This window comes from Galeopterus variegatus, unplaced genomic scaffold (genome assembly GCF_000696425.1).
Source record: "Galeopterus variegatus unplaced genomic scaffold, G_variegatus-3.0.2 Scaffold114, whole genome shotgun sequence".
NCBI classification, from domain to species: domain Eukaryota; kingdom Metazoa; phylum Chordata; class Mammalia; order Dermoptera; family Cynocephalidae; genus Galeopterus; species Galeopterus variegatus.
The window spans coordinates 569,312-582,705 of NW_007726225.1; the positions used below are offsets into that span (position 1 = coordinate 569,312).

The window sequence follows — 13,394 nt, forward strand, 5'->3', positions numbered from 1 at the left end:
ATGTTAGCAGATATTGACGATCATTTGCTAGATCCATTATTTTTTTTTTTTTTTGTCTTTTGTCTTTTTTCCGTGTCCGGCAACGGATCGCAACCCTCAGTGTTGCCCCCGTACCGGACCGGGGACCGGCAATGGGATCGCAAACCTCGGTGTTGCTCCCGCGCCTCGCTCAGCCAGTGAGCGGGAACCGGTCTATATGTGGGATCCGAACCCTCGGGCGGGAGCGCCGCCGTGCTTCCCAAGCGGCGCACTATCCAGTGCGCCACCGGGCCGGCCCAAGATCCATTATTTTAATAGGGGTTTGCAAAATACCATATTCTAATTATTTTATTCCCTCTTTATTTACTAGCTGGGATACTTCAATGGACAGAAATGTTCCCTCCTCAGCAATTTAAGGTTACCCTGAGGAAAAAATTCATACAGGAAAGACAGGATAAAGGTTTGACTCTTCCCTTTTACTTACTAGTTTTAGAAAAATGAAATGTTTCCTTATCATCTTCCAAAGACACTGGGAGTTTGTTTGCTTTTGTTTCATTGTCATTATGGGTTTGTTTTTTTTTTTGTGGTGGTAAGATTTAGTTTCTTTCTCTTTCTCATTTGAATTTTTATTCTATCAGCGGATTTTGTTCTGTCTTGCGCATTCGTGGTAGTGATTATTGTTTTTCAGATTCCAGATGCACGACTCCCGAGGATTTATTTTAGGGCTGGTTGTGTGGTGGTAAACTCCCGCAGTGTTTTTTGTCAAGAAAAATACATGATTTCTCCCTCATTTCTGAAGAATGGCCTTGCTGGGTATAATATTCTTGGCTGGCAGTTATTTCTTTTAGTGTTTTGAATATATCATCCCATTTTCTTCCAGCCTGTAGAGTTTCTGTTGAGAAGTCTGCTGTTAGTCTGATACGTGACTTACACTTTTCTCTTGCTTCTTTTAAGATTCTCTCTTTGTCTTTGAGCCTTGCCGTTTTGAGTATAATGTGTCTTGGAGAGGAAATTTTTGGGTTAAGTCTGCTGTGATCTTTGAGCCTCCTGGATCTAAAGGTCCGTATCTCTCTCCCTATACCTGGGAAGTTTTCCATTATTGTTTCATTGAATAGGCTTTCCATACCTTTTCCTTTTTCTTCCCCTTCTGGAATAGCTGTGATTCAAATGTTTGTGCACATAAGGTTTCTGCTAGCTCTCTTAGATTTTCTTCATTTTTAAAAATTCTTTTATTCCTTTTTTTTTTGTCTGCCTAGGTAATTTTGAAAAGACTATCTTCAAGATCAGAAATTCTTTCTTCTGCTTGTTCTAGCCTGCTGCTTAAGCTCTCTGTTGTCTTTTATTTCATTGATTGAATCTTTCAGTTCCATGAGTTCTGCTACATTCTTTTTTAAGGTATTAATCTTTTTGTAAATTTCCTCTTTCATATCCTGGATTTTTTTTTCTTGTTTCTTTATGTTTTTTCATTATATTGTCCTAGATCTTTTTTTTCTTATTTCGTTATGTTGTCTATGAGTCTTCTCATATCTCACTGAGTTTCCTTAAGATTGTTGCTTGGAAATCCTTTTCAGTCATTTCAAGGGTTTCCTGCTCTATAGGGTCTGGTATTTGAAAATTACTGTATTCTTTTGGTGGTGTCACATTTTCTTGGATTTTCATATTTCTAGTATCTCCATGTTGATGTCTGGTCATCTGGTAGAGCAGTTGCTTCTTCCATTACTCTGGAGTGGGCTTTGAGAAGAGAGGCTTCCTCTTCTTTCTTTCCAGTCTCCACTGGGGACTCTCCTTTTATCAATGCAGTCAAGTGTCTGGTGGGTCACCTGCACGGTGGCTATGGCTACTATGGTGGCAAGCTGCTTTTGAGGCAGCCATGGCTGTGCCAGGCCACAAGCATGAAAGTGGTTTTTGGCTTGCCTCTTGCCTGCTTCTGGGTGGTGGTGGGGGCTGCCCTCGACTCCTGCCTAGGACCCCAGGCGTGCTCCTTGCCTGTTCCAGATGGTGGTAAAATTTAAATTTAACTCTTCATCTGTAACAATGTACTTCCATGGAAAAAATAATTTCAGATTTCACCATTCAAATGAGAAATTATTTAACCTTAACCGTGTCCCATCACCTTAATTTTTAAAAAAATTTTAGATGATGTTTTGTAACTGTCCATGACCATTTAATGCAAGAAATATATTTTGAGGAGAAACCTAGTTCTTTCTTTCTTTCCTTCCTATCTTCCTTCCTTCCTTCCCTCCTCGCCCTTCACCTATATTTTATTTAGTACCTACAATTCTTCAGATCGTGTTGTAGGACTGAGGATACATGATTATACAAGGCAGTAAACAAGGCCCCTACTATAATAGAATTTATATTTACTAGGGGTGGGGAGAAGGGTAGACAATTTTAAAATAAATTTAAATAATAATATAACCAAAAATGTTCAGATAAGTGCTACAGGAAAATAAAACAGAGATTAGAGAGAGGGATCAGAAGCCTACATCAGGTAGTGTGACCAGAAAAGTCACTACTGAGGCAACAGTACTTCAGCTGAGGAATAAACTACAATGAGGAGCCAGCCCCACCATGTGCAGAGGAAGTAAATTCCAGGATGAAAGAACAGCTATGGAAAAGGGCCTGGAGGTGAAGTTGGCTTATCCACAGTGATGAAGCAAATAAATGCTAGTGGGGCTGAATTATAGTGCCAAGAGGGATACATGAGCTCAGCAGGGATCAGATGAGATCCCAAATATTGTGACACCTTATAGGTCGTTGTAGGGAGCTATTGTCATTGACATAATATATATAACTATGGCTCCCTTGTGGAGAATGAAGAAGGAATCGGTGGTGTCTGGGAGATACTTAGGAGTCTCACAGTGGTCCCGCTGGTTCAAGCTTGAGTGCTGGAAGTAAAACTGGAGAGAAATTGGTAGGTTTTAGATTCAGTTTGGAGGATGCATCAGTAGCACCTGAAGATGCATTTTGTATATGGAGTGAAGTAAGGAGAAGAAACAAGAATGGTTCCTAATTGTTGACTGGAGCTAACAGGAAATGCCATTTACTGAGATGGTGAAGGCTGGGAAGGAAACAGATTAGAGGGAAATTAGGTCAAGTTTGACACTGGGTCACTAGACATAGGGGTGGGAGGTCTGGAGACAGAGGACATATGGACTGTTCTTAGACAGATCAAAGTAATGTAGCAACATGGGGGGAGGGGTTCAGAAACTGCCTTTACAATCAGCTTTGCTCTTTAAGCCCTCCAAAGTCTTGTTTTTGAGTATATACACATCATAAAACATTCTTTATTTTCTTTAGATTTCAAAACAAATACATATTCATTATACATAATTCAAATATACTGAAATTTATAACAGGGAAAGAAATGAAATACTCTCATGACCACTGTAACAGTTCAGTGCACACCTATCCACAGAGACGAGGTGAACATCTTGGGACAGCCTAAAAAGCAATATAGACAGTTTTATAGTTGAGAGGGATTTCTCTCAAAAATATTTTTTAGGAGGTAATCACACAGTATTTAACACTTCCAGGGACAAAGCTCATCACTTCACAATCTCAAAAGGCAACACACTGTATTTTAATATCTCTGATTGTCAGAAATATGTTTCTTATACTAAGCTAAAATCTTCTACCCCTTAATGTATAAGAGTTGGGTCTTTTCTTTCTTCTGGAAGCTAATAGGAAGCATCTAATCCATATTTCTTGAGAAAGATTGGTCCACTACTTTAAAGACAATGATCATGTCTTTCTAATTGTTCTTTCTCCAGGCAAAATATAGCCAGCTGTTTCCCATTCCTCAAATACCCAGACTTTTAGAAGTTTCAACCATCCTTGTAATCCTCCTCTGGAATGCTCCAGTTTACTTCTAGGAATAATGCTATTCCTAGGAGAGTTCCCCTGGTATGATCAGCCTAGGGCAGAGTGCTATGTCAATATTACTTCTTTTGATGTGAACAGTGGAATTTATAGGCTAATATTGAATTTGTGTGTTTAGCAGCCATATCACAGAGTTGAAAATAAACGAATACCTAGACCTTCTTCATATGCATTCCAATTAAGTATAATTTCACACATTTTATACACAGCTATTTTTCTTAAACAAATATTGAACTCTACTTGTATTCCCAATTAATTTTTAACTTTTAGATTCCTTTCATTTTTTTAGAATATCACTATCTTTAAGTCCTCATTCTGTAATCTAATGTAGCCAGTCTTTTAGCAACATGTTTTGGGTATGAGTGTTTACATATTTGTGATCATAACTAATTCAACTTTATGAGTCTATCTTCTACATGGATATCATGAAAAACCATGCAAAATACCTTATGATCATTCAGATGCACCATTTACTTACTACTCTAATCTAGGTCCAGCAAATCAAATGCAAAAAATAATGCAGTCTTATCGGTATAATCCGTGTTTATTGAAATCATGCTGGCCTCTAGGCATTAATGAATGCAAAGTGTTCACAAACCAATTGCTTAAAGTTTGTCCTTGAATATTCTCAAAAATTGCTATCAATCTCCCCTATCTATACATTTAGTACACACCGTTTCCCCGAGTTGAAACGCTGGGATATCTGTCTTCATGTGGCCTTTTGACCATTCTCACATTTCACTGTGATTAATTCATTATAATAATACCTTGTATTTATTGAGTACTTTCAATGTATCACATACTCTGCTAAGAGCTTTACCGGCCTATTTCATTTAATCCTCACAAAAACCTATGAGTTAGATGTCATGTCCTTCCTTTCACAAAAGAAAACTGTCACTTAGAGCGGTTAAGGAGCTTGCTAAGGGCCACACAACGAATAAGTAGCGAGCAGGGCTGGGATTCACACCCAGTCTAGAAGATTTCCTGCTCTTAACTGCTCAATAGTTATTCCACAGTTTATTTCTTGAGGATCTGCCAAGCACATGGAATTGTTCCTGATACCTGGGAAAGATTTGGCAGCATTAACACAGTCATCAACTTGCAAATGTTCCATCCATACCCTAAAAGATACTAATTATATCCACCACTCCTGCTACTCTGCCTCCTTCTCCCTTCTGTAAGTATAGCTGGGGGGGTGGGGGGGGGGGACATTCCCTGCTTACTAGCAACCTTGGAGAATGTGGAAGGAAGGCAAAGGATATCTGTTTATATAACTGGAAAGACGTTTGAGAATTTTCCCAAATACAAAGGGAGTCCATTGTTACTGTTAATTCTGAAAGACAATTTTAGAGCAGAATACTTCTCTTAGTTTAAAGACAATCAGAGAATTACCTGGAACTTTCATTTATTAATGAAATGAAAATAATGTTGCTTTGTTGCCCTGTGACCCTGCATAACTGATAAATTTTAGACTCTGTGTGGGCAGATAGTACTATTGTTCAGAAATACAGCAGCTGGTACCAGTTAGCAAAAGGTGTGTAGGAATGATGAGGAGTAGAGAAGGATTCCTGGTTAAGCTTATTTTGAAACATACTTCTACCCTTAGTTCAACAATTGCTGCTCTTGTCTCAGCATATAAATTTGAGAAAATACTTTAAATTTTCAAGAAACTCATTAGACTCATCTCAGATTTGTTTCCATGCCAGGAAAACCCAACTTATTTCTATTTTAAAAAATAATCTTAAATGCCAAAGCGTATGCTAGGCCCCACTTCAAATATCAAATCATCACTTTGAATGGCTTTGTGTGAAATCCCGCTTTGTATTTCCATGCCATATGCCTGGAATATTCCAAGCTTCTACAGATTGAGTCACCTGATTCCTATCAAAGAGCCTGACCACACAGTTACCAAACTTGCCAACAGATTGGAATCACCTGAGCAACTTGAAAATACATTAATGCCTGTGTTCACCCCCTCACCAAGATTGTGTTTTAATTGGTATGATAGGGGGTGGGGGGAACATGCTGTACATTGCAATTTTAAAAAGACCCACAAGTGGTTTTAATGTGCAAATAAGTTTGGAAACTTCTGACAGAGCATTAGGAAGTACCTTTCCCAGTTCTCAGTCCTCTACTAACTCTGCCTGCCCATCACTGAACTGCAATCTGCCATAGCACAAGTCCATCTTGGCTCTGTCCAAAGGAATCTAGGTGTCCAAAGTACCAGGAGGCCTGGCATTCTCGTGGTTTCTCCTACTATGAGTTTTACTGTATAAGTGAGGTTTCCGTTCTTGAACTTGGGGGGGGGGGTAGAAATTCAGTTTTTTTCTAAGAAACTGAGATTTCAAAGTTTTAGTTTAAAATTGCATGAAAGATGGAAATAGTCCCCAGACATGTTTTGTTGATCTAGCTTCTCAAAGGCCTTTAGCTCTCTAACATTATTGAAGATGAGAAAGAACACAGAATATAAGAGAAAAATGTTCACACATGGTAATAAGAAAAAAACTTCTATAAAATCACCGAGTCTCTAGATCAAAGCCAGGAAGAGTCTAGTTGAGCTTACTAAATATCTGTGTAACAATGCCACAAAAATAGACAAGAGAGCTCATGTGGTTCAAACACATTTGAAAAACATTAATTATGTTTTCTCCAGGTAGGCAGTTTCCTATATTCAAGGTCTACTGAGTTCTTTGATGCCCATGCCAGATAATTTTCTTCAGAGTACAAATATATAATATTTTGAATTGTAAACACTATGGTTAATCTCAAAAGACAAACTTCAAAACTTGGGACACTTGTTTTCCTTCTTGTTTTGATTATAAGCATGCTAATCTGAAATAGTCACATAGCTACACTCCTTATCACATTACTCTATTTTAATTCTCTGCCCAGCACTTATTATTTTCTGATATTTTTCCTGCATATTTCTTTACTACTCTCCTGCACTGAAATGTGAGCTCCATAATCCCACTGACTCCATCTTATTCAATGCTGTGTCCCCAGCATCTAGAACTGTTCAATAAACATTCAATAAATATTGGTTGAGTGAATGAATGAACAGTCCAACATTCTCTGCCTACAGGTGAATACTTTACTGAAACAGCCACGTGAAAGTCACAAATGATTTCCATGTGTGTGACTTGGAGTCCCAGGTGTGTGCATCTACAAAACGAGAGAAATGAGATATTGACCTCTGTGGGCTAGTGTGAGAACTACATGAGATAACACACTTTAAGGACTTATCACAATGTATGCCGTATATTAAGAATTCAATGAATAAAAAGTCATTAAAAAATCATAACATACAACTATACATCTATAACATTTATAGTGTAACAAAAGTAGTAAGAGAAATACTATGATTTTATTTTATCTACCTGTTTAGGCATGTATTTTATTATACGTGTCCTTTCACTATTTCAGAAGGAAATTGAAATATGTTTTTATGTACGCTACAGCTTGCTTGCAGGAGAAGAAAGGGCACCAAACCAGGACTCAGAGGAAATAAATCTAGGTGGCTGATCCTTATGGCTTTCAACAAGCCATTGAATAGTTACCTAAGGCTTAGTTTTCTCACTTGTGAAATTGGGGGTGTGAGTTAGGGTAAGAGGTTTGAGGGAAATCAACCAAACTCTGTGCTCTTAAGAGGTACCAAGTAAATACACAAAACATCAACATTTAATCTGTTAAAGCAAGAATTGTTTAAAGATCTTATAACTTTTGGCTACATTAGATGAATAAGAAAGACCTTCACAGTAAATTAAATTCGGTCAATACATTATTTGTATAGTACTCAGATACAGAATCCCATTTTCACAGTTACAAATTTCTATTTGAAATTATTTTTGCAGAAACCTTTGCTTATATGCTATATGCTGTGCTTATGAGCAGCTTTTTTGGGGGGGGGGGATGTCTACTCTAGAATTTAACAAGTTAGAAAGACTTAGATTCACAAGAAGCTTCCTGGAGGACTTTTTTCTTTTCAAAAGTTCTTTACTAGTTATTTTTTAAAAGTTACAATAAAAAGCATTGTGAGGCCATGGTTTTTTTTTTTTTTTTTTTTTTTTTTTTTTTTTCCATATGGATCAAACATTTCCAGAAACATGATGATGTGCAATGAATTCTTCCCTTTTGCCAGCAACTTTATTTTAATAGGACTCTATTACAAATGATGAAGCAATAAACCACCGTTCACTTTCTTTGAAGCGGACTCTTTCTTGCCTCTCCTTCCAAGATTCTAGAAATATGCCATTGCTTGCCTGAAGCCTTGAACTCCCTTGTCAATTCAGGTGCATTGTTTCCTTGGCTGTTAAGTCTGCCCATTTCCTCAGGCTAATTATGAAGTCATCTGCTCTGCCAGGGAGAAACATACAGCTGAAGAGCCTCATCCCGCGTTGCAGCATTACGCTGCAGCATGTGGCCTTATTACTAATGCACAAAGCATGAAGCCTGGAGAGGTCCCTTCATCTTCTGGAAATTGGGGGGCATAATCCGAAGACATAAATATCTCTTAACAAAGCACCAGCTGAGCTGTGTCAGGGCTGCGCACAACTCTTCATCTTTCCCTTAGAGCCTTTCAATTTGCTTTCCAAACATTTCTTTGTTGCCGTTGGCTGGGGTGCACTTAAAAGAAGCACATCGTTAACCACAAAGAATGCTCAGTGTTTTCTGTGATTTCAAATCAGTTCCAAGCACTTCCTCAGCGAGCAGCCGGGCAGCAATTACCCTGCTGCTGAAGACACTTCTCATCACAGAAAGGCTTCAGTTTTAGAGACAGCCGACAAGCAAGGCTGTAACAAACGATGACATACGTTTCAGCCGCCATTCACTAGCGGTTTATACCCCATAGGAAGGGTGAATCAATTTTAGTGCAAATTCAACAGGCACATCCGACAACGCTGCCTGTTAGAGGAGACTCTAACTCACACAAACTCGGCATTCATCCACCGGATTACTTGCTTCAAATGGGCACTCACAGTTGCTAAATGGTTCGGGTGGGGGTGGAGGTGCTCTGTCAAAAAGGGGCAAAGGACAAGGAAAGGACACGAATTTATCAGGGAAATGAGAGTTGGGCTGATTCATTGCAACAAAATACTGAAGTTCTGAAAAGCCCATGCCAAAGGAGAGACTGCTTCCCACCCTCAGCCCGGGCACTCGTGTGAAAGACAGTGTAGAAATGGACCTCAGCAGCCTCTCGGGCTGATGTTTCCATGAGCATAAGCTGCCCCGGAACAATTTACCCAAGAGACTACACTGACACAGGCTTCACCTCACGACCAGAACATTTCTCCCTTTTGTTTTCCATTTTGATCATACCTTATTATGCCTCCCTTAAGGAAATACGAGGGTACTTCAAAAAGTTCATGGAAAGATTCGTATGATCTTTTAATTCTATTCTTCCACGAACTTTTTGAAGTACCCTCATACCTCCAGACATGGTCAGAAAGGTTACAAAATGGCAAGGCAAATTTCCATAATGTCAGGCCTCAGTATAGTTTCAAGGGTGGTTAAGCCTACTGCCTTGAGAGAAGGAAATTCAAAATGTGATTTTTTAACTCCACAAGCCTGCAGGCAGATGTCACACTCTGCCCTCAGGAGGTAGGCTCACTGGGTCTAATTTTGAATTAATGATTGGCAACTTTTGACAAATATGGGCTTGTGAAGGTTCAGAACACTTTTACTAGGGGGTGGGGGGCACGAAGGGAGGGAACAGTGGGAGTATAGAAAAGGAGGAAAAATTACCAACTTTTCACTAATTCCTTGCGAGTGGAGTGTGTGCATGTGGGTGTGCGAGAAACAGAGAGAAGAAAAGGAATGATGAATATGTAAACACTGCCTCCCAATTTCAGTCGTGTCAAGAAAGTGGACACGTGTAGACAGGAACTCAAAAGGGGTGGTAGGAAGGAGACTGTGGCAGCCAGTGAGTGTGGGTGTGATAGAATGGATTTTCCAAAGATGGCCTCAGCAATATGTTCATTTCCATGTGACTGTCTTACAATGTGATGTTGGGGTGGAGTCTGTGTTTACTTTTGAATCCTGTGGTCCTGTGATCACAGCAGAAGACATGCTATATGACTCAAAGGCTAAGCCATATAAAGCTGTACAGTTTATACCAGGGCCTCTCAGGATGTTCACTCTTGGGACCCAGTCACTATGTTGTGCAAAAACCAAGCAGCCACATGGAGTGGCCACAATCCCACCACAGTATGAGCTGAGGTCCCAGCCAATTGCCAACATCAAGGACCAGTCAGACATTCAAGTGAACCAGTCTTCAGATGCTTCCAATCATCCGCCTTGGAGTTGACACAAAGTGGAGCAGAGAAGAGCTGTCCCCACCAAGCCTTGCTCAAACTGCAGATTTGTGATCAACATAAATGTTGCCTTTGTGTCATGTCGCTATATTTTGGTGTGATTTATTACATAAGAATAGATAGCCAGGTCAATGGGCAAGGCCCCCAATACTGTACCCATTTCCTGGCACAGAATAAACATGGCCCAAAAACAGTGGGACCGACTTCTCTGACTTTCATGGATTTTGATAATTTGGGTGGATTATTAATCTTAGTTTTCTTCCTCTTGGCTGGCTCCAGATTAGATTGTGGGTATATCCCAACTGAAATTGTGTGTGTGCATGTGTGTGTGTGTGTGCATGTACTACACGGTGCTTTATACAAACTTGAGTTATTGCCAGTATTTAGTAATCAGAAGATTTTACTCTCTCTCTCTCTTTAAATTTCATAAAAACAAACAGGAGATCTGACAATATTGGGTTTTCATTCTCCCATAACATTTATTTGTTCTCTCAATGCCCTCTACTCTCTGTTGCATTACATTCTGCCTATTCCACTCAAGCCCTCTTCACTCTTCCATTTCCTTCCTGACATCTATAGGCATTTGGGTTTGTGACATCTATTTAGCCAACAATTCTCTACCTGGTTTATTAGGATTTACTTTTTAGAGGTGTATAGTTATCCAGGAATTAACACCTTTTTGAAAAGAAGAGTTTAAAATAATTTAAAAAATAAAAGTCAGAATAAGAAAAAAATAAAAAATATCTAAAGTTTGAGTTTAAAATTAAATAAGGATGAAATAAAAATATATGGAAAGAAGCCACAAGATGAGGTGACTGGGATGTCAGCTTAGGTTATTATCATAGAGCCTGATGTCACTGTCCAACTATCAATGGCTGCTACCCATACACTAATGCCCCAGGAGCCAGTGCTTTCTGTTTCATTGTTCCACGTAAAGTTTGGAGAGAAGACTCCATATCAAGTATTGGGAAATGGAATCACCTAGCCTGGATGATCCAGCTGGAATTGGTACATTTACTTTTATTTACAGCATTTGGTGTCTTTCATCTTATTAAAGAGGTTTTAAATAAACTGTCTTTTCACTTAATTGATTAACATAATTTTATTGTATTTTGTTTGTCTTGAAGTGAATAGCATGCTTAAGGAAATGGAATGGTAAAGTATGTCAGCCAAATAAAGAAATGATGATATTTTATACGTGAAAATAAGCATTTTATTCCTTAGAAATAAAAATGGAGGGGGGAAATTCCCTTTGTTCCTCATTAAATACATTGGGAAAGTATCTATTTCTAATTTCTCTCATAGTAATACGTATTCACTAATTAAGAAAAGTTTCATGTTTCAAAATCAGTCTAAAGAGCACTTAAGACTTACGCAATCTTTATGAAGAACCATCAGCAGTGTGAAAACACCTGGTGGTATTACAAAGTCTATGTTTGTGGTAGGCTTATTATGGCATGTTGAGTCAGGATTCTGCTCATTTGATTTTGAATTGGGTGGGCTTTTTAGAAATGCTACTTTTTGCAGAAAATACATCAAGCTAACTTTTAAAGTATGCCCTATTTAATAATATTACCATAGTAAGATTTTTCATGCCCCCTTCTACAGAACATGCAGGGATAGTTAAGGACATATACACTCCCACCCTAAACAAACAAACAGACAAACACATACAAATACAAAAACTTGGTTCAAATAGGTGTTTAAATAACGTATTGCCTACTTCGTATCACAGGAAAGTAAGGCGTTTAGCTAGTGAGGCCTGTGTTAGGAGTCAGATCTTTGGTTCACAAATTTAATGTCTGAAATGCCACAGCAGGAGAAAATTTATGTATCAATGACTTCAGCAGAGTACAATCCTCATAAAACTTTATTTTATTGGAGTTGTGGAGTACTCGTTTTGGGAGGAAACGATTAATTTATGAAAAAAATAGATAATAGAGTGGTGTGTACTTTTTATTGCTGTCACTTTTTTTCTAGCCAAAGTTTAAAAGTTCAGTGCCAGAATCAGGGTTCAAAGTTGATGGCATCTCAATCAGAACGCTGTGGAGATCGAACTTAGAGGTCCGGGTTAAAGTGACTGAGAAACAAACTCTGAAATCCAGTGGGAACATTGATTTTAATGCTATCAAAGCCTTAACACAATGCTGGAACAACTAGGAGTTTTGATCAGGATAAGGAGATTTTTAACAGAGGGCGGTATTTTTGCATGAATTTTGCTAAGTAACAACGAGTGTAAACCCCAACATCCAAATGTTGGTCAAGATCAAACGAAGATGTCCAGGAAACCTAACCATTCTGGCCATTTCACAATACTTTTATTCTTATGCATAAAGGCATCTACAAACAGGCTACGTTTGGCTCCTTCCGAGCAAATCGGCAGCTATCAAATTAACTTACTTCGTTGGCTATTAAAGTAAGTGAAAAGTTTTACCACTTCATAGGGGGTTTTGCCCGGGGACCTTAGGTTTTGAAGGTCTCTAAATGCGGCTTCCTAAACTGCTCTCTGAACAGCAAGGACCCTAAGCGATTGATGACCTTTCATCTGTCTCTCATCTGTAGCTGACAATCTGCCTTGTGCCCGGGCAATAGCTGCGACCGGGGACATTCTGAGATTCCCAGCCCTGGACAGGAAGACCGCAGAGTGCTAAAGCTCCCTGCCCCTCACCCTGAGAGCTGTCCCGTCAGGTCCCCAAAGCTGGCTCCCTCTCCTTTCCCATCAAGGACGAAGGGGGATGCGTGGCAGGTGTGTCGGTGGACGATCTCTTAAGTGGGGCGCTGGGGCCGGGAAAGTGTTCAGAGGAGGAAAACTACCAGGGGTCGCCCGAGCTCCGAGCGGCGGGGTGGGACACGGGGAGCCCAGCCGCGGGCGCCTTCGGCCCCGGGGTGCAGGAGAGGATGGCGAAGGTGAAAGGGCTCCGGGATGGGGTCAAGGGACTACGGGGGTTGGGGGGCGAGGGTGTCCAGCCTGGCCCCGGCAGAGAGCGCCGGGTGGCCCCGGGGGCGCCCCGCACCCGCGCCCTCCCCGGGGTCTGGACGGGGCTCTGCCGGGCGGGCTCCGGGAGGGGACGCGCTTACCTGGAGGTAGGGCCGTCCGTGGGCCACCCCGCCCACGACGATGTCGGCCGCGGCCATGGCCCCGGTGGGCGAGAAGCCGAAGCCCACGTAGCCGGCGGTGTGCACCTCGAGGCGGAAGGCGAGCCGGCTGCCCCGCTGGCCCCA

General features: G+C 40.3%; 1 protein-coding gene across 1 annotated transcript in view; it reads right to left on the reverse strand.

The window, feature by feature from the left end:
- The window catches only part of MOXD1 (monooxygenase, DBH-like 1), a gene marked incomplete at its 5' end in the record, with an annotated part of 88,662 nt that extends 75,271 nt beyond the window's left edge, over positions 1-13,391 (reverse strand). The window contains one exon of the mRNA XM_008586993.1: positions 13,251-13,391. Within this exon, the coding sequence (XP_008585215.1) occupies positions 13,251-13,391 (141 nt within the window). The remainder of the gene's footprint in view (positions 1-13,250) is intronic.
- Positions 13,392-13,394: the final 3 nt, after the last annotated feature.